Source organism: Choloepus didactylus, chromosome 6, assembly GCF_015220235.1.
Source record: "Choloepus didactylus isolate mChoDid1 chromosome 6, mChoDid1.pri, whole genome shotgun sequence".
NCBI classification, from domain to species: Eukaryota; Metazoa; Chordata; class Mammalia; order Pilosa; family Megalonychidae; genus Choloepus; species Choloepus didactylus.
The window spans coordinates 11,178,360-11,200,120 of record NC_051312.1 but is presented as its reverse complement, the minus strand read 5'-3'; the positions used below and the strand labels follow the sequence as shown (position 1 = coordinate 11,200,120).

Here is a 21,761-nt window from a genome sequence, read left to right as displayed (position 1 = left end):
GTTGGAGCACCCGCGCTGGCCCCTGCGTCCCCGGCAGGGCAGCCCGGCGCGATTCCAGCGCGGCGCTCCCGTTCCCCAGCCGCTAATGGTCTCAGACGCTGCGAGCAGCTCAGCGCGGCGCCCCCGACGCGGCGGCTCAGGGTTCCAAGAGCACAGCAGCCGTGGGGCCGGATCGCCGGGCTCCCCGGTGGCGCCGGCAGCCATCCTCACCCGGCGGCCGAGGCCCGGCTGGAGCCAGGTGGCGCCCGCGGGGCCTGGCTCGGCAGACCAAAGAGAAGGCAGCGAGGCGGCCTCCCGGGCCGTGGGCCGGGGCCAGCGGGAAGCCCCCACTCACCGGCGTTCACGATGGCGTCCACTTCCAGCTTGGTGATATCGCCACGGAACAGGGAGATCTTCTCGTTGAGCTGCTTGTCCTTCTTGTACTTGGGCTCCTCCACCTTCACGGCTACCCCTGGAGCGAGTGGGGATCAGGGGGGTCACAGAGAGTTCCCCGCCCCCCACCCACTGCAGAGTGACCCAGCCAGGGCCCACAGGCCAGGCTCTCCCCAACAACCTCCTCCCCCGGCAGAGGCAGCCTGCTGCGGTGGCTGCTGCTGATGACAGTAATGCCAGCCCACACTGATTAAGCACCTACTGTGTACCGGCACCGTAGCACAGGTCCAGTGTAACATCATCCACCCCATTTTACAGATGTGCAAATTGAAGGCTTGCCCTGGACTTACTACATGCTCATCAGCAGGTCCTGCTGCAACCTGATCACACCCCAGCTTCAAATCGCAGCTCCCAACAACCCTGTAATCCCCAGCAAGCGGCTTAACCAGCCTAGGGCTCCATCTCCCAACTGTATAATGGAAATAAAAATTGAACCCACCACAGGCTGTTTTAATAATTAAATGAGGTGATGCATTCCAAGTGCCCTGTACACAGTAAGCACTCCATAAATGCTGAGCAGTTATTCTTGTCATCGTCTATGATGATTCTCCCAAACCATGGATGCGTCTGAAGTCACCCGGCAAATAACCAGGTGCCCCCCCGACACAACTGGAATGGGGCCTACCTTTTGCCATCTCTTTCCATGTCGGGACCTTCTTCAGCCTGATGAAGTCCCGGCAGAAATAGTGTTCCTCCCGCTGCTTGTCACTTAGGCCCTTCAGAAAGGCTGCGGGGGCAAGGTGGGGAGGGCAGGGAGGAGAGTCAGGGCGGAAGGCAGAGGACCTGCCAGGGGCATGCACCCCCCACCCCTGGTCGTTGTGAGGAGGGGGCAGACTGCACACAAACCCTCCCCACGCATCTATCTTTCCCATGGGCGGTTGGGAGAGGGGTGCCGGGAGGAGCCACACACCCTCGGGTGCTAGAGCCCAAGAGGCCTCCAAAGCAGCTCACCCAGCCCTCTTTGTTCAGGAGGCGAAACTGAGGCCCAGGGAGGGCTCCACAGAGTGTGGTTCAGAACTCAGTTCTGCCACCTTCCTGCTGCATCCCCATTTCTGTGTTTATAGCAGGTGGATTAAGATGACCCTCGCAGAATATTTTTATGCTTACTCGTGCATGCTAAGGCCAAGCAGGGAGCACTCAGTCACGTCATCAATCAGTTATGTCATCAGTCAGCCACATCATCTATCTGTTATATCATCAGTGACATCATCAAACAGTTACATTGTCATCGTCTTTCCTAGTAGGTGGCAGGGCACAGGGATCGGGGACAAATGTACTCCTCCAAGATCGGCAGAACCAAGCAGGCCTGGGACCTGTTCCAACATCCCCCCAGCGCTGACTGAGCACTCCTTCTGGGGGTGGCTGGAACTGTCCCCATTTTACCGTTTGAGGAGACAGGGGCTCAGGGAGGGTAGGGGGTGAGGAGCAGGGAGCTGGGCCCTCACTGGGTCCACGTCGGCCAACACGCCTGCTCCGGCCCTGCCCTGCCCCCAGGACCTGGCCTCCCCTTTGGGAAGGCACCAGGCCGAGAAACGCTGAGCCGCCCCCTTCCCGAGCGAGGTTTCTCACCTCTCACCAGACAGGCCCGTCCGGGCTCGTGGCTCACGGGCTCCCCCTGCCGGCCTGAGGCCTCCTGAGCTCCCCAGCACTCAGCCCAGCCTTGCTCCCCTGACCACCCACTCCCCTGATGGGGCAGTCCCCCCTGACCATCTCGGGGGCAACAAGTACACAAGGTCCCCATCAAGGAACTCAGAAAACATCAGCAAATGCATAGGAGAGGGAGGGCAATTAGAGGAGGGAGTGGGAGCGGAGCGGGTTGCCTCCTGGAAACCACCTCTCAAAATGGCGACCAGAGGTCCCCAACATGTGTCCTTTTTGGTCCATCCAGGCCTCAGTCTCCTCATCCATCCAGTGGTGGCGGTGGGGATAAGCCCCCCGATAAGGATGCCGAGAGCATTAGGTGACCTAACTCACGGAAAGGCCCCAGTTCATAAAAGACGAGTAACTCAACTCTGCTTCAACTGCCACTCAAGCCAGAACCCCACTTTCTGTCTGCTGCTTCCCACCCCCTTCCACGGGATGCAGATACCATGTTCACTGCTGGGGGTGCGGCCGTGAACACGGCAGGTGGGGACGTGGCCCTCGTGAGCCTACAGTCCAGCAGGGAGACAAGGCTGACCTGGGCCTTACACAATCGAGCAAGTGAGTCAGATTCTGATAAGTGCAAAAGGGTCATGCAGGGAGCTGGGAGAGAGGTAGTGAGATCCTGAATCCAGGGGAAGGTGGTGGGGAGAGAGGCAAGGAAGGGATTTCTCAGGGAGACTCAGGAAGCTAGGGCAGGGAAGGGTGTCCCGCCTGCAGGAACAGCATGTGCAAGACCCTGGGTGAATGAGATTCAGTGAGTGGGTGCGCATGGGGGAGGCATGGGAGGGAGGCGGATGCCCCCAGAGAAGGCAGGACCAACTGTGGAGTCTCCAGGGACACCAGAGTCGGACTTAAAATGGATTGAGAGCTCCCCCCGCTTTCCCTCAGTCACTGGTGCCCCTCTCCGCTCGCAGCCATTTCCCCACACCCCCTTCTGAAGCAGGACAAGAGCACCTCCTCAAACGCTCCTTCTTTGTGTATGTGTGTAATGTGTGCATAGGGAGGAGCTGGTATTTGGAAGGAGCTAGAATGGCTCTCCAAGCCTCAATTGTCCTCTTCTGTAAAATGGGGCTAACAAATCCTTTGTCCTGCATTCAACAAGAAGAGGAGCAGGCTTAGTTCCGTACACAGCAAAGTGCTTGGCTGGCTGCAGCCGTTAGGCCGCCGAGGGCCGAGAACAGGCTGTGGCGGGGAGTCCCAGGTTGGATCCAGGCTCTGACTACCACCAGCAGCTTGAATGGGGACCAGCCAATTAACTAATATTTACTGAACATCCACCAAGTGCCTGGCCTGGGGGTGAGAGGTTAAAGCAAAGTGAGGTCAGGCTGGGAAAGCTTCCTGGAGGAGGTGACGAAACTTTCTCTGGTCTGCCCCCAGGAGCAGCAAATCTCTGGAGGAAAGAGTCCCGCCACCAAGCAGAAGGCTCCCTCGAAATTTGTGATCTCCCTCTGGCGACCTGATCTGTCCACTGCCCACCACTCCAGCTGCCCTTCCCCCGTCTCCTCCTCCTCCCTCCCTCCCTGGGGGCACTGGCCGTGAAGGTCCTTCCACCCACTCCATTGGCCTGTCCTGTCTGCCCTCAAACACCCTCTCGTGTCCCCCCATCTCTCAACCCTGCGTTCCCCTACTTCCATATCTACACTAGCTGTCTACACCTCCTTCCCACGCTCCTTTAGTCCCTGCCAGTCTGGCCCCTGCCCCCACCTCCCCGCCACAGGGCTCTGGCCAAGGTCACACCATCCTCCGGCGAGTATGCTCAGGCAGCCCAGCCCCTCGTAGCCCAGACCACCCTCCCCTGGATCTCCTCAGTCTCTTGCAGCCGCACCTTTTTGTTCATTTCTACCCTCCTGAGGTTTCCAACCCCATTCCTAGGACAGCCCTCTTGGTGCCAGTGACCCCCAAGCCCACACCTCCAGCCCCATTCTTTCCCCCCAGCCCACCGCCTCCTCATCCCCCTCAGCTTCAGGGGTGCAATGTGGAACCCTCGCCTCCCTCCCCAAACACTATCTCCCCCCTCCAGCCTGCCCCCGTCCCTCCCCCATGTCCCAGCCATTTGCAGGTCCTCTCAGGTTTAGCTCCACTGTACCCCAGACACACAGCCCTCCGCTCCCCAGACCCTGGTCCAAGCCACCATCACCGCTCCCCAGGCCCTTCTGGAAGCTCATTTCCCAACCGACTCCCTGTGCCCACCCTCGCCCGCTATCGTCTGGTCTCGTCACAGAATCCCAGGGACCTTCATAGGAACATGAATCAGATGCTGTCTGTTTAAAACTCCATTCAAACCCTGAGCCCTTGCTGCAGCCCACAGGTCTCCCTGCAACCTCCTCCAGTGAGACCCTCCCCACTAGCTTGGCTGTCTCTCCCCTAGCTCCCAGGTCTCCTGCAGAGACATGTGACTGTCCACCTTTGTTGATTTATTTCTTACTTGACTGTTGCCCACCTCGCCTGTAAATTCCATGCAGGGATCTGTTGTGTTTCCGGTTGGATTCCCATCACCCGGCACACAGCATGAGTGACAGCCATGGGCTTCTGGGGGCTGGGTCAATGGGTGAACGGGCAGAAAACTGGAAGCTGGGGTGAGTTTGCTAACAGGCAGAGGGGGATAGTGTGTGCAAAAGCCCTGAGGCAGGAGAGAGTGCATTTGGGTGGAAAAATTGAGAGAAATCTAGAACAGCTGGACTAGAGAGCTAGAGAGGAAAAAGCAAGCAAAAAGCAAGGTGGTGTCAGCCTGTCCGGGTTTGTCTCCCAGTCTGCAGAGTGGACAGATGCTGTCCGCAACCGCAGCTGGGAATCCTACCCCTCTTTTGCTCCTGGTTCCATTGAGTCTGGGCTCCTGACCTCCTGACATCATGTTCATGGGCAAGTCCCTCCCGTCTCTGAGCTTTGGTTTTCTTGTTCCTAAAATAGGGACAAGGCAGGCCTTGCCTGGAGCCCAGGCTCGCGGTGAGGATCAAATGAGAAGGTGGCTGTGAAAATATTCTGCAAGCTGTAAAGTGCAATACAGACATCAGATATGCTCATTCCTTCCTGCAAACCAGCCCTGCTCAGAAATAGGAAGCCCTGAAGAGAACAAAGCAAAACAAAACCAAATCTGGCAAGAGAAGCCGTTTTTTACCAACTTGGGGACATAGGGGATAGAGGAAATTTTTAAATTATTCAGGTTCCCATCTGTCATCTTGCTCGGTCGTGACTAGAGGCACCTCCCCACTCAGATCTTGGCAGTGGGTGCAACCGCCGTGACCCTGGAGGGACTGGTCAGCAGGGACCCAGCCTGTCCCCACGGAACTCACATATGTGGAGTCCCGCTGGCCGTGCAGACCCCGAGGGACACCTGGAGATGCCTCGGGTCCCCTGGCAGCCGTCTCTGGCAATGCCACCACCTATCTCGACAGAAGACAAAGGGAGGTCCAGAGAGGCAGAGCCACACACGCCCGGGGCTCTCTCCACCACTGTGCTTGCCAGTAACTGTGGCCTGCTTGGAGGGACCCCCAGTCTGCACAGCCCCCTCTCTCCAGCAAAGTCCAGAAGACGCTTCAATTCCTGGTGACAGCACAAGAGGATGGCCGGAGTGCCCGGCTCTGCCACCAGCCGACTGGGTGCCCACCTTGGGTCTGTCCACCAGCCTGTCCCTTCTGGCACCTGGTCCCCAAGTGACCTTGCAGGGGCAGAGTGACAGGCACCATCTCCTCCTCCCAGGACTGGAATCCCCATTTACCACTGATGGGCTACACCTGGCTCTAGTCCCTGATTTGTGGGGGAAGAAAAAGCCAACTGATTCTCCAGGACTTGGAGGAACCCCGGGTGCCACGTCACTGCCTCAGCTCCGTCTGTCAGCGGGGGGACCCCTCACCCCCAGGCCCTTCCTCACTCCCTCTGGAAGGGAGAGAAGCAGGAACCTTAAGCTGGGCACACACTGCTTGCATTTATGACATTTTCTATCCCCTTCTGCCAGAAGGACAGATGCAGACTTAAAGCACAAGTGAGTTTTATTTTTTTTTATACATATAAAAGATGTAAAACATACGTTTTAATTTTCTTTCTTTTTTGGAGAGGGGAGAGTATTTCACAGCTCAGTGAGACAGGTGTTATAAAAAGATGTTCGCAGTAAATTTTGATGGGGGGCCCTGACCCCAGACAAAGATTCCAGCGGCTCCTGGGCCCGAAAAGCAGAGCGGGAGGAAGCAGGCTCCGCCAGAACCATAAAGTGCAGCAGGCGAACGGGAATTCAATGGTGTGTTTTAAGAAGTGTCTTTATGGCGCTTTGCAAGACGCTGTTCAGGGAGGTGAGGGCAGGCTGGGGTGCAGAGAGGGGCTGTCGCTTCTTCCGGAGAATGCGGGGTGGGCAGGGCCGCGAGCGGCTGGGCTCCGGGAACAAGGCGGCGTTTAGATTCGGTGGCGGGAGGGGAATCACCGAGCTCTCGGTCCCCCCCACCCCCCCACCGATGGCAGGGTATTGTCAAAGCCACTGCAGCGACACCAGCAACGGGGAGCCAGAGCAGGAGGCCCCCCAGAGCTTGTCCGATCTCAGCACGCCCTCCTCACCTCCACCCACACTGGGACGTGCCAAGGATGCGCCCCCAGTGGACAGGTGGGAGAGGCTCCCCGCTCCAGGGGCTCTGGAAGAAATCCCACAGGGGGCTGCAATGAGTACTTGCCCCTGCTCAGAGCTAATTGAAGCTGGACCCCACAAGCCCTGTCTTCAGCTAGCAGGGTGGGGAAGGCACCCCTGGTTCAGGACCTGCAGGTTCGGGGCTCTGGCACTCGTGATTGGGAAGAGGCGTTAACTAACACAAGCCCAGTGTTGTCCCTGGGCAGAACCGAGCAGAGAGGCCGGCCAGAGGGGTGACAACCGACACAACCGAGCACAACCTACAAATCAGACGAAGTGGTCCCATTTTACAGAGGAGGAAACTGAGGCTCGGGGCATGGATGCAGTGGCGCTGGGACTCACCCATGCCTGATGCCTGTTCTCGTGTCGGCACACGCTCTGCCCCCGGGGTGGGGCAACAGGCTGCCCCTCCTGCAGAGACATGGCCCCCCAGCACCCCAACAGCCCCACTTTAGGTCCCCTCATGCCCAACTGCCTTTATAGCACAGCTCTGTTTCCATCATTTTCTAAGGAAGAGATACTACTTGGGGGGATAACAAGGCACCCCAGAATGGAGGGAACTAAATCGGAGAAATTAGCTCCTGGCTGTGAAATCAGATACTGCAGAAATCTCCCCCAAAATCTAGCTAGGAAGAACCAACCCGATGGCATTTACTTACCTAGAGAAGGAATGGGTCCACGGATGTGGGGGAGTCAGCTTGGAGGCTGAGGAAAGGGGCGCCCAGAGCAAGGCAGAATCAGAATTTAGCCATCTGCACAGAGAAGGCTCCGGGCTGTGGGCTGAGGTGCCCTACACCCAGGCCGGAGCTGGCAGACCCTGCGTAGAAACCGAAATACTGAGCAATTGCCCAGGTAAGGGGATCCTTGGTGGGGAGGCTGACCCCAGCTAATGGTGGGTTTAGCTTCCAAAAGTATTCCACCAGCCTGATTGAGCGTACCCATTGCCAAGCAATCCTGAGACTGCAATTTGGCTTCTACACAGCTTTCCCACAGGAAGAGGATGCCCTGCTCAAGGACATGTGAGTTTCCCCTGCAGTTTCATTTCCCTCCAGCCTTCTGACCTATCCATCAGTCTCTTATGAGTTTGGTTACTGTGGTGGCTTGAGTGGTATGTACCCCAGAAAAACATGTTCTTCACTTAATCCATTCCTGTGGGTGTGAACCCATTGCAAGCAGGACCTTCATTGAGGTTACTGCAGTTAAGGTGTGATCCACCCCAATCAGGATGGGGCTTTGTCCTATCACTAGAGTCCTCTATAAGCAGAATGAAATTCAGACACAGAATGAGAAAGCCATGGGAAGCAAGAAGCTGAAATTCAACGGAACCCAGAGAGGCCAGGAGGAGCTGCATGTGCCTTGCCACGGGACAGAGGAGCCAAGGACCAAGGGTTGCCAGCAGCGAGCCCCCGAACGCTAGTCTTCAGGAAGAAAGCATCGCCTAGATGATGCCACGATTTGGACTTTCTCTTAATGTCAAGACTGTGGGCTAATAAATTCCTGCTGTTTAAGCTGACGAATTGCATGGTATCTGTTTGTGCAGACAGGAAAACGAAAACCGTTGCTGTGTGCCACTCTTTGGGGGATGATCATCTCAGGCACAGACAAACCTTTGGAGGCCGAAGGACACGTCCAAGGGGAATGAGAGCCCATGTCCACCAAAAACACGTACAGGGTGTTCAGAACAGCTCCATTCACAGAAGCCCCAAACCGGAAACCCAAATGCCCGCCGACAGGAAAAAGGGGAAACATACAGTGGTATGCTCGTACAGTGGGATATTATACAGATATTATACAATAATATAGAGGAATTTCACAGATACTACATTGAGTAAAATAATTTAATGACGGACGCAGACTTCAGACCTAACAGAGCACACGCTGTTGTGCTTCCAATGACAGGAAGTTCAAGAAGAGAAAACTGATAGTGACAACAGTGATTTCCTCTGGGGGGTACTGATTGGAAAGGGGTTCAACAGAACCTTCTGGGGCAAATAAAATGTTCTACAGCTTGATCGGGGGAGTGGCCACACAGTCGGGTGCCTAAGGACAAGTTTATTGACCGTGCACTTGAGGTCCGTACACGTAATATACTTTACTGTATAATTCAGCTCAAAATGTGACTGTAATTAAAAAGAACGAGGTGGGCCCACAAGGACTGAGGCTCAGACCCCAGTGATAGGCAGGGTCCGGCTGAGGCAGCCCTCCACACCTCCCACAATGTGGTGGTTTAAAAAAGAGGCCCATGTAGTGGTGTTATTTGCTGTCCTTAGTAGTATATTGTATTGTTGACATGTTATTTTTCTTTTTATCATTTTTTCTTATCGCTAAAAAAAAAAAAACAACAATTTTTCTTGCAGTAATTAGTATGTTCAAGTGCTGATTGTGGTGATAAATGTACAACTTTATGATGATATCATGAACAACTGATTGTACACTGTGGATAAATGTATGGTATGTGAATATAACTCTATAAAATTGTAGGAAAATATATATATAGGAGTAAAAGTGTTGGAGAAAACATGGTGAGAGGGATGATGCCTCACCAATATGGACTAACTACAATGTGTAAACTCAGAATTGAATCTTAGAACATAGCCTAACGTGGACACAATAATTGTAATAATCCCTAGATTGTAAGCTCTTACAGCAGTTAATTCTATCCCTGAATTATAAGGCCTATCTCTAAACTTTGAGATGCTGATCCCCTAGCGTATAACCTGATTGCTCTCTGGAACAATGCATATCTCCGAGACACCTGAAACTCAGAGCTAGAGCTCGGCAGATATGAATGTCAGTATTAGCGCATACAGCCACTGTCAAAAAAAAAAAAAAAAAAAGCTGGAAAAGAGCCCAGACTTCAATTAGTGATATGAATGAAGCAGGTCTGGTTAAGACCAGGGCAAGCCAAGCCAAAGGGTAAAGGTTGAAACTGATTGTGTTTTAAAACTTCAACTTTCATATGAGACCAAGGGAATAGATATCTATCTGGTACAGGATCTAAATTTTCTAAACGGTACAACTCTACAGTTGATTTGTTCAAACACCACAATTGCATGGAACTTTGAATAGGAAGTGAGATACGGTACGTTAGTATAGGCTGGAGTGAAATAGTGACACATCCTAGAGTAATTTGGGCAGATAATAAAAAATATATTTACAGCCTCCCCCTCCCCAGCCCTGAGGATCTGGGGGAAGGTGCGGATGTGTTGGACATCCTCACCTGGACTGGTGTTGATGTCACAAACATCGGGACTGGCGGTTTGATGTGCTGAGCCCTCGAGCATGCGACTTGCCCTTATGAAGCTCATTACCACAAAGGAGAGTCTAAAGTTGTAGGTAAATGGTGCCTAAGAGTCTCCCCCTGAGTACCTCTTTGTTGCTCAGATGTGGCCCTCTCTCTCTCTAACTGAGCCATCTCGACAGGTGAACTCGCTGCCCTCCCCTCTACGTGGGACCCGACTCCCAGGGCTGTAAACCTCCCTGGCAACGCAGAGTATGACTCCCGGGGATGAATGTGGACCCGGCATCGTGGGACTGAGAGTATCTTCTTGACCAAAAGGGGGATGCAAAATGAGATGAAATAGTTTAAGTGGCTGAGAGATTCCAAATGGAGTCGAGAGGTCACTCTGGTGGACATTCTTATGCACTATATAGATAACACCTCTTAGGCTTTAATGTATTGGAATAGCTGGAAGTAAATACCTGAAACTACCAAACTCCAACCCGGCAGTCTGGACTCCTGAAGACAGTTATATAATAATGAAGATTACAATGGGTGACAGTGTGATTGTGAAGACCTTGTGGATCACACCCCCTTTATCTAGTGTATGGATGAGTGGAGGAATGGGGATAAAAACTAAAGGACAAATGGGGTGGGATGGGGGATGATTTGGGTGTTCTTTTTTTCACTTTTATTTTTATTCTTGTTCTGGGTTCTTTCTGATGTAAGGAAAATGTTCAGAGATAGATTGTGGTGATGAACGCATAACTGTTATCATACTGTGGACAGTGGATTGTATATCATGGATGATTGTATGGTGTGTGAATGTATTTCAATAAAACTGAATTTAATAAAAAAAAAAAAAAAAAGAGGCCCATGAATTCTTTGACACTGTTCCCTTCTACACGTGGCACCTAATTCCCCTCCCTTGCAGGGAGCTGGACTCCACGACTCATTTCTAAGTGGGAGAATAAAGTGGAAGTGACAGTGTGCGACTCTGAAGACTGGGTCACGAGAAAACTTTGGTCTGGGCCCCCTCACCCTCCCTCTCCTGGACCCTGGGCCCAGGGTGGGGGTGTCCAGCTGCCATGTCGTGAGGGGGCGCAAGCAGCCCTGGGGAGAGGCCCCCGTGGTGAGGAACGGAGGCCTCCGCCCCACAGCCCCCTCAAGTGAACGAGCCATCTCGGAAGCAAATTCTCCAGGCCTAACCAAGCTGCAGCCAGAACCACCCAGCGAAGCTACTCCAGGATTCCTGACTCTTAGAAACTGTGAGATGATGTTTGCTGTTTTAAGTTTCGGAGTGATTTGTTATGCGGCGACAGCTAACTGAAACACACCTAGACCTCTCCATGCCTTGTCCCACAGGCTGCCGTCTGCCTCCTGCTGGGGAACTTCACATCTAATGCTGGCATCGGTTATAATCACTAGAATCACAGTCGGTTCTGGGGCAAGGGGCCTGGAATTGGGAGCAGTCGGACCCTGCTGGCCAGCGGTCATTCAATAATGGGCCCGCGATGCCCCTTCCCACAGCCCTTCCCTAGCCAGCTCCTTCTTGTGAGGTCTCAGATCAGGGCCACCTTCCCTGAGATGTCTCCCCTGATCTCGCTGCCATTCTCTGTGCCATTACTTTGTGTTTGTTTCTGCATAGCACTGACCTTTACCTGGCCATGTATCATTTACTTAGTCGCATTCTTCTAGAAGCTCCAAGAGTGCAGGGACCTTGCCTTTCTGGGTCACAGCCAAATCTCCAGCATTAGAACAGGGCTGGCCGCATGGAATGAATTCATTCATTTGCTGAACGATTGCATGAATGGAAACCCCAGCTCCAAGCAGAGGAGGAACTTTCCCGTGACACCACGGTAGCCGGACAATGCCCAGCAGTCAATCTGTGAGGTCGGCTGCTCTCGGTGGCACCAGGAATGGAGTGAGGGGAGGAACGAGAGTTGGTTTCTCGAAATAGCAGCAGATCAGATGACAAGTGCCTGGGCCCCTGCCCTCCCCAGCTCTCTTGTCTACCACCCTGGCATGCTGTTCTCTGACCAGAGAAGGGAAAAGTGGGGCTCCCTGTGGGGACAGTGACTCTCCTGTCAGGGGTCTCTGCCAGCCTCCCATTTCTCACCCTGACCAGTGTCCTGGAACCAGGGCTGAGGGCGAGACCGACACCCTGTTTGCCCACAGAGTAAAGTCACATTCTTTCTGCCCTTGCTCCACCATCCTGGCACAGGCAAGGCAATTCATGACGGGAATAAATCATCTGGAGCTTTACAGCCAGTCCGCGGCTTCCCCCTTCCCCAGACCCGCCTTCCTAGCCCCCTAGGCACACCCACTTCACCACGCAGGCCTGACCAATGAGCTGCCTTCCTGTGCTTTTGGCAGGAGACCCAGCTGGGAGAGTCCCAACAAGGGCAGGGACAAGCCCTGAAGAGGACAGCTGGGCAGCCAGACAGGGTTACTTGGGGGCTCTGTGGGTCAGAGTCCCTCTCCTCTGTGCTCCCTGCGGGGCTCAGGCTCAGCCCTGGGACTCATCCCTCACCAGGACTCAGGTCCAATCCAGGGGTGAAAGGAGGCAGTTTTGATTCAGAAGCCTGTGGGGGGGGGGGGGGTCATCGGTTATCACAGGCACAAGAGCCCCCAGGTCCTCCTCCTCTGCCCTGGGTCCCCCAGCAACGGGGTGGAGACTGCTCCCAAGTGGCCGGAAGCCTGCCAGCAGTGAGGGCAAGAGGACACCAGGCCGGGTGCCCAGGGAGGCAGCCCGTGCGCTGGGGGTGGGGTGGGGGCAGCGCTGCCCAGGGCAGGCCTCTCCAGAGGGCCACTCGACCCCAGCTGGTGGCACTCTGGTCCCAGAGCTGCCCCCCAGCCCCTTCCCTGCCACTCTGCCTACAATGCCACCATCCCAGAAATCACACTTCGCAAAGCTTCACAAGTTCAGGCCCCTAATCTCTGCTCCTCTAAGAACTCCCTGCATGACCTTGGCCAATAGGGCTGGACACTGGGCTCAGTTCACCTCCCACACAATGGAGGGCATCAGTTTCCCTGGATGAGCTCTAGGGGTGCCAGGGACCCATCCAGGCAGGTTAAGGCCACCCTTCTCACATTGACCTCTGACACAAGGCTTGGACCTAGCCTAGGGTGAATTGGTTTGTGGGGCTGGGAACACGAGGGGCGTGCCTTGAATGGGGGGGGGGGTTGGTGTTCCTACCAGGGTAGGGGTCTCAACTTTTCCCAGGTCTCCCAGGTGGAAAAGGCTGCCCATGAGGCGCTGTCAGGCCAGGGAAGGCCCAGGAAGGGCCGCCTTCGCCCCTCGCGCCCCCTCCTGCTTACACTTACATTTTGCCTCCTTCCAGTCGGTGGAGGTGCTCAGGTCCACCTTCGCCGCCATGGCCAGGCGGGCCCAGGTGCGCACCCCGGCTCTCCGCCCCACTGCCGCCGCCCCCCAAGCCCCAACTCCCGCTGGGGCCCGCGCGCGGAGGCCGTACGCGCCCAGGGGCGCCGGGGGGCTGCACGCACTGCTGCGGGTCCGCGCGGCACCCGCCGACGGGCCGGGCCAGGGGCGCGGGGCGACTAAGAGCTGCCCCGCCGCGCGCAGTTGTGCCAGGCGGCCGGACACGCGACTCTGCAGCGACATGAGCAGGCGGCGCGGGGCGGCTCCCCGCCCACTTGGACTCTATTTACGGGGCTCGGGAGAGTCGCTCCCTTATTTACTCCGGGACCGGGTGGCGTGTGCCAGTTCACGGCGACCTGCTCGGAGCCAGCGGGACGCGCAGCCAGACAGCCCGGGCGCGCCGCTAGGCACCCTGGAACTTGTAGTCCGGGCCGCCGGATGGGCACCCGCGCACTCGTATACACACGTGCGCGCCCCGCCAGGGCCCCGCCCGCTTCCCATTCAAGGCGCCGCAAGAGGTAGCTCCGCGGCAGGCCTGAGCTTCCCTCGCGCTGCGGCCGCCGCCGCCTTCGTGGTGTGTGGCGCTTCCAGCTCCTCTGCGCGGCCGGGAGTCCCCGGGACCAAGGCGCGGACCCGGCTCTGGCTCTGCCCCCTCGGGCCCTTCCCCGAAGCGGGCGCGCCGGGGCGCTCGGGAGCCGAAGGCGGAGAGCTGGGCGCGGCTCCCCGCGGCGCGGAGCGTTGGCAGCCGGGGGCCCCGATTTGTGTCCCGGACCGTCAGCCGGGCGCCGGTCGGGGGATTGGGAGGTGATAAAACAGCACAGACTGGGACGTCCGGTTGGGCGACCTTCCCCAGGCGGCTCAGTCGCAGCCCTTAGCCCCGGGGGCGCGGCTGGAACCGAATCTACAGCAGCGGGGACTCCAAGGTGGAAATATTGGAATTGGGAGGCAAAAAACTCGGTTTCCAAGTGTGACTTTCTCAGCTGGAAGAATTGGAGTGATTTTTGTTGTCGTTGTTATTTTTTGTTTTCCCTAATTTTTAACAGAGGGTGGGATTTTTTATATAAATATTTTTAAATGTGTGTATGCTATTAATATTTGATAACCATAACAAGGAGTAATTTTTTTTTAATACAAGGGGCAAGGAGCCAAGCCTGCAGTGAAGGCACCAGCCTCTATAGCTTTGCAGCCTGGGGCACGGGGCCCCTTGAGATTCCGCTTCTTGAGTTGTAAATTGCAAATAAGATGGGGCTCAGGTCTGGAGGCCATCAAACACAGGGGCTGCTCCAGGCTGCTCTGCCGGCGAGTGTGGCAATAACGCCCCCACAGGGCCATGGTGAGGATCATGAATCTGTTGGTGGATGCACGGGGGACACCCAAGATCAGCTACACAGTTCAGACCTGAAGTCAGCAGGAGAGAAAGCAGCACAGACCCAACCGGGAGGTGGGCAGTGACCAGCCCTGGGGGCGAGGGTAGAGTGGGAATCAGAGAGCCCAGGCCCAGTGGCCCCCACCAGGCCCAAAAGGGCAGCAGACAAGAGTACAGAAGTCAGGCCCGAGGTTTGGCTTCCTGGGCTGGCCTGTCTTGCCTACACTCTCACCTCACCGCTCGCCTTTTCTCCAACTGTACAGCGGGGCACAAAGGGCCTTGCCAACCACAACTGGGACAAAGAACAGGTACAGGGTCCTGAGCTAAATATGCCATGTCCATTTGCTCCATGTCCATTTACTCATTGCATGCTCCCAAGAGCCAGGGAATGGGGCTCTACCCCACCTGGAAGAGCCCTACCCCGTGGGGAGGGGCCCTACCCCACCAGGAGGGGCCTACCTCGTTGTTCAGGTGAGCAGCCTGATTGGCCCCAGGCCACACAGCATGTGAGTCAGAGCCCAGCCTCGAGTCCAGGTCTGTTGGGCTCCCATCTGGGGTCTGGAAGGCAGTTAGGCTGATGTCCTGATTCAGGACATGAAGCACGTGGGTGACCCCCTCTATGTTTCCTATTACTGCTGTAACAAATTACTCAAACTTAGTGGTTTCAACAACAGGCATCTATTATCTTAAAACCCTGTAGGACAGAAATCCGACTGGGGTCTCAGTGGGCTGAAACCAAGGTACTGCCTTCCTATCTGGAGAGTCTAGGGGGGAGTCTGTTTCCCAGCCTTTTCTAGGTTCCAGAGACCCCCTTCCTCCATTTTCAAAGCCAGTAGTGTTAGAGAGCTCTGGCCATTCTTCCCTGGTGGCATTTCCCTCTGACTCTCTTCCTCAGGTGGCCCCGGGCAGGGAGGCATGGCTGGGCATAGCAGGATGTTTTCACCGAGTTTGAGCTGCACTTTTTGGAAAAGGTGGGATTTTGCCAGGTATAGAAGGTGGTGGAGGACATTGCAGGCCGAGGGATCCACAGAAGCAAGGGCATGGAAGTCTGGACTGTTGAATTTTCCAGGGGGGCTGTAGTTTAGGGTGTTGTCATTTGAGGTTTTTTAACATTGAGTGGGGCTTTTACGCAGAAAAAAAAGCCACCTACTGCTGCTTATCTTTAAATTAGTACTGTATTGTTTAAACATACATTAAAAAAGAAACTGATTTTCTTAAACATCTAAATGCAACTTGCAAATCTGGTTTTCTGTTCATAAATCTAGTATTTTTTGTCTAAAAATAAGAACAATTACTCTCACTTATTTTTTGATTAATATTTAATTAACTCATAAGTTCCACTGATTAAATTCTTCTGAAAACGAATGCCAGTTACAAACTTAGGTAATTAAATTCTCTAATACATTTTAAACTACATTTTACAGAATTGAAATAGCTGGTCTCTCAAACACCCCGAACTCCTGACAAAAAGAGACTTAGATACGTAACAAGCATATTTTTTTCTAATCACATAAGCAACTGCTTGTACACTAGTAGATCAATTTTATAAACGTGGTTAATCGATTCTCTTAAATATTCAAATACAGTTCATGAACATAGATCCTCTGATACTGTCTCGGTTATCTATTGCTGTGGAATAACCCCCTGAAAACTTAGTGGCTTAAAATTGCAACAGCCAGTCTCACTGTTGTGGCTGGCAGCAGGTGCTGGCTGTTGGCGCTCCCCCCCCGGGTCTGCTCCGTGTGGCATCTCCTCCTCCAACAGGTAGACTCAGCATCTCCCCGGCAGGATGTTTTCACGGCTGCGGCGCCTCTTGGGGCATGACTCGGAAGCCACATTCCATTACTTGCACCACGTTCTAAAGCCCAGTGCAGGTCACAAGGGCAGCCCAGATTCAAAGGGTGTAGAAATAGCGAGTCCTGTTGCAAAGGGATGGGAGCAATTATTACAACCATCTTTACAGGCACTCTACCACTTAACGCTTTTCTGGTTAAAACCCCAAGTCCCAAGGTCAGGTGGTCCTAAATGTTTCAAAACCCCAAAGAAGCACTCAGAAGCATGATGATGACAAAACCTATTCCTAAACCCGTACCCAGATCCTGGGTTTGATTTGCTGGCTTCCACTCCTTTCAAGGGTTGCATAGACACCCAGAGGAGCTGATTCACCAGCTCAGCAGAAAGAGATTCGGATCACAATTGCATTTCGGCTTTCCCGCTATTGGTTTGAGATTTAAGACTAGAGCAGGACCCAGGAGAATTCTTCCACATCCACGGGGACCCCCCAAAACCCACTCCTCTTGCTGGAGGTTTGTTTTTTTTTTAATTAGAGAAGTTGTAGCTTTACAGAAAAATCACACATAAAATACACAGTTCCCATGTACCACCCTATTATCATATTACTAACACCTTGCCTTAGTGTGGAACATTAGTTACAATAAAAGAACATTTTTATAATTGTAGTATTATCTATAGTCCATAATTTACATTAAGGGTTCACTGTTGGTATGGTATAGTCCTCTGGTTATTATTATTATTTTTTAATTTTTATTCTAGTAACATATGCAAGATGGGGGTGTAATTGTAAAGCCCAATGCATCACTATTTCCTGAAAGCCTTTCAAGTTTCAGCGCTACCCCTTTGGGGTACCCTGCCATCTTGCTACCTTTTACTGCATCATTCGGGAAGATGTACGTCTGCCCCTCCCCCTCCCGGGGCCCCCCCCAGTCTTCACGCCATGATTACAATTTTGCACCCCACCCCCCATCCAGGTTTTAATGCTTTCTTCATAGTTTACTTTACTACCTGCCTGTGTTTCATTTTATTATCTGTTTCATTGCCTGATACTGTACAGTCGTTATATTGAGCGGTGTGTGAGGGAAGGACGGCTTACAAGGTATTGAACGTCCCATAGGTATCAACCAGGGGCCCGGGTGCCAGAGAGCGGCCCTCCATCTGATTCCTCGCAGGAAGCCCTTGGTGCTCTGGAGAGGGCCAGGCAGATTCTGGAAGTTCTAACCCCATGCTGCCTTCCCACGGGGAGGGCCTCCGCAGGGCGGGCTCGAGTCGTCCCTGGAACCAGCTGGGGAGGGCATCCCAGAGAAGACCTGGGAACGCAGTGCATGTTCAGGGGACACTCAGTTTGAAATGTACAAAAATTTTAAAAGTAAGGTTTATTGCAACAGATTTTTAAAAACATAAAAATAAAAAGCCAAAACCCCCCTCCCATTCCCTATCCACAACTGTGGCTCCCTCTGACTTCTTCCATCCGTATTCGATCATATATGAAGCTAAATGCACATTTTAAATTTTATTTTTTTAAACGGGATCAACCACACATGAGTGCTTCTCAACTAACTTTCTTCATTCCACAATATATCACAGGCCTGTTTCCACGTCGATAGCTACCCAGGTATATTGTTAGTGGGTCACTAATATTCCCTTGTGTGGAGGCACCGCTGTGTGTTCCAGTGCCCTCCGCGGTTGCATGGAGAGATGGTTCCATCCCTTTGGCTGCACAAATAGGGCTGCAGTGTACCTCCTTGTGCATCTGTCTGTGTGTCTTTGCCACAAGGGTGGGGTTAGCTGTGGAATAAATTCTGAAAAGTGGAATTGCTTTTTGCATTTTAAATGGATATCGCTAATTGTGTGTTCCCACCAACAGCATGAGAAGGTCTGTTTACACACACACACACACACACACATACTCTCTCCCCCCACCCCACCCCCACTTGATATTTCTCAATAAATAGATGCTGAAAGGGAGATAGTGGGATTGGGACACTCGATTCTGAGGTTATCCACCATTTGGCCCAGAGAAGAATAAACAGAATAGGGAGTGGGGAAGTCTGGTGGGGAGAGGGCTGGAAGGTTGCCCCAGGGGAGACTGAGGGCCCATGGAGTAGAGGCGGGGTGGAAGGGCGGTGTGCCAGTTTGGATGTACTATGTCCCCCACATGCAATCTTGTGGGGGCAGGCTTATTAGTGTTGATTAGGTTGGAACCTATTGGTTCAGTGTTTCCATGGAGAAGTGACTCAATCAGCTGTGGGCAAGACCTTTCATTGGATTATTTCCAATGGAGGTGTTGCCCCTACCCATTCAGGGTGGGTCTTTATTGGGTCACTCGAGTACTTTAAAAAGAGACACACAGGCCCAGACGCAGAGCAACTGAGAGTGACATTTTGGTGATAGCTGCAGCTTACAGAGACATTTTAAGATGGCCTTTGAAAGCAGACTTTTGCTCCAGAGAAGCTAAGAAAGGACAAACTCCCCAAGAGCAACATTTTGGAGAATGCACAGGAGCTGAGAGAAGAGCTGGAACACAACCTGGGATCAGCAGATGCCAGCCACGTGCCTTCCCAGCTAACAGATGTCTTCCAGATGCCATTGGCCTTCCTTTGGTGAAGGTATACTTGTTGACACCATAGCTTGGACACTTTCATGGCCTTAAGACTGTAACTTTGTAAGCAAATAAACCCCCTTTATAAAAGCCAATCCATTTCTGATATTTTGCATAATGGCAGCATTAGCAAACCGGAACTGGTGGTCATTGTCGCCTGCTCTTGGAAAAACCCTTCCTGAGCACTGCCTCCATCCCAGGCCCCGCTGGGGTCTGCGCACAGCAGTGAACAAGGCCTCACCCCGCCCTGCTGGAAGCCAGTGCCGAGTGTGGGAAACCCACGATGAACCAGTCGACAAGCACAAGCCTTGTCAGACGGTGCTAAGAGCCCTGACAAGATTGGAACCAGGTTTCGGGTGGTGTCCGGGCAGGGGTGCAGGCTACTTTGGTTGAGTGGCCAGAAAAGGCCTCTCGGATGTAGCCAGGCCAAGACTGGCTGGCTGGAAGGAGTCTTCTGGTGAAGTGCCGAGGAAAGAGCATTCCAGAAAAAGGCCCTGAGAGGGAATGAGTTCAAAGAGCCAAGTGGCTGAAGCATGTGGACGCAGAGGAAAAGAGGGTGTATTCGTTTCCTGGGGTTGCATAGCAGAAATTTCTTCTCCCCCAGTTCTGGAGGCTGGAAGTGTGAAACCAAGGTGTTGGGGGACCGTGCTCCCCTTGGCAGCTCGAGGGAAGAGTCCTTCAGTGCCTCTTCCGAGTTTTCAGGGGCTCCGGGCACTGCTGGGTGTCCCCTGACTTCTTCTTGGATGTCAGGCTCACCTTCCTCCAGTAAGACCTTATCTTAACTAATTACAATGGCAAAGACCCTTTTCTCCAATTAAGGTCACATTCTGAGGTTGCAGGTGGACATGAATTTGTGGGGGACACTGAGAACCCCAGAGAGGGAGGCAGAGCCGTCATACCTCATGGGAATTGGACTTGATTCTAAGTACAGCAGGGTTTCCCTGGAGGATTTTAAGGGAGGGAAAGGATGGTCTGATTTTTCAAAGAAGCCTCTGGCTGCTGGAGGGGAACAGGCTCCCAGGGCGAGACTGGCGGCCAGAAGCCCATTCCAGAAGACGGTGCTTGGGCATGTGTTTGGGGCAGAGCTGGAGAGAAGTAGCTAGAACAAGCACAGGGCTCCATAACCAGGATTTCTACCATCAGCAGAGGAGAAAGCACAGCAAAAAGCCGTTGAGGGTAACTGTTCTGGTTATCTTTTGCTGTATAACAAACTACTGTAAGCTATCTTGCTTGAATGGCTAAAAACAATGGCCACTTAATTATATATTATGGTTTTGTGGGTCAGGAATTTGGTCAAGGCTCAGCAAGGTGATTCTTCTGCTCCATGTGGCTTTGGTTATTCAGCTAAAGACAGGGCTGGAAGGTCCGGGGTGCTTCCTTTACACCCTCGGAACCCGGGCTGGGATGGCTGGATCAGGTCGGGGCTGGTTGTTTGTCTGTCTCTCTGCATGGCCTCTCCATGTGGCTAGCCTGGGCTTCCCACGTCGTGGTGGCCTTGGGTGGTCAGACTGCTGACATGGAAGCACACTGATCAAGAGTGATGGTTCCCAAAGACAGAGAAGTTGCCACTTTTATAACACCTGGACGCTGGCCCAGTGATACTTCTACTGTATTCTACTGGTCAGAGTAATCCCAGAGCCCCCCAGAGGCAAGGAGCGGGGACATGGACCCCCAACTCTCAATGGGAAGAGTGTCAACGAATTTGCAGCCATCTTTCATCTCCCACGGTGCCCTTTCTCTTGGCACTGGGTGTCACATGAGATGCTGTGGTTCAATTCAATCTGCTTGACATGTAGCAGGTTTCCCTCTCAAGCCCCAAGTGCATAAGAAATACCACATTTTACATTTCCCTTAGATCAGCCTTTCTCAGCCTCAGCTCCATTGACATTTTGGCCCACATAATTCTTAGTTGTGGGGACCTGGCCTGTGCATGGTGGGATATTTCGTGGCATCCTTTCTACTCACTAGATGCCAGTAGCACTGGCCAACCCCCCACAGCAGTCGAACAAGCAAAAATGTCTCCAGATGTTGCCAAATCTCCTCTGGAGGTCAAATCACTGCTGGTGGAGGACCATCACTTTGGATCAAATTAGTCTGACTCCAAGTCCCCATCCTACCCAGCTGTCAGGAGATTTTATCCCGATTATTACTGGGATTCCTTCCCCTTCCAGGTGGTCGTACAATGGAGGAGAGTGTGGTGCACTAACCCTCGGGAAGAGCTCTAATCTGTCGATCGTGGCTGTCAGGATGTTCACATTGGCCTCTCCTTGGTGGTTCCTGAGGCCCAGTGATGCTCCCCCTCCCTCAGCCCATCCCAGCACCTCACATAGGTTATGGTCAGGGAGCCCAGGCTGGGGTCCCCTTTCAGGGTGTCTTACAAAGCTGTTCCCTCTGACTCAGACCACCTACCAGCTGAAGGAGCCTCTGGTCGGAGGTGGGGCGTGGAGGGGCCTGTAGCCAGCCGACAGAAGCTGTCGATGTGGATGGGAAGGGGACGTCAAGGACATCTCCAAAGTTTTTGCCCTGAACCACTTGAAGAAGTGATGCCAATGAGCAAGAGGGAGGTCAAGGAAGGAACAGGTTGGGAGGAGCTGGGTTTTGAACCTGTTGAAAAGTCCATTAGACATTCAAGTGGAGACATCAAGGAGGCAATTGGACAGATGAGTCTGGAATCTAGGAGTGCCATCTGAGTCAAAGATAGAAATGTGGGAG

At 53.4% G+C, this 21,761-nt stretch overlaps 1 protein-coding gene across 3 annotated transcripts in view; it reads right to left on the bottom strand.

Annotated features, from left to right (window-relative positions):
• The window catches only part of MACROD1 (mono-ADP ribosylhydrolase 1), a 147,550-nt gene extending 133,875 nt beyond the window's left edge, over positions 1 to 13,675 (bottom strand). For 2 of the 3 annotated variants that reach the window (XM_037838177.1, XM_037838175.1), the window contains exons 1-3: positions 13,233 to 13,670; positions 1,058 to 1,159; positions 335 to 451 (exon numbers count right to left, since the gene is read on the bottom strand). In XM_037838177.1, the coding sequence (XP_037694105.1) occupies positions 335 to 451; positions 1,058 to 1,159; positions 13,233 to 13,530 (517 nt within the window). In that variant the 5' untranslated portion in view covers positions 13,531 to 13,670. Of the gene's footprint in view, positions 1 to 334; positions 452 to 1,057; positions 1,160 to 13,232 lie in introns of all 3 variants that reach the window. The other variant, XM_037838176.1, reaches the window with a different exon arrangement.
• Positions 13,676 to 21,761: the final 8,086 nt, after the last annotated feature.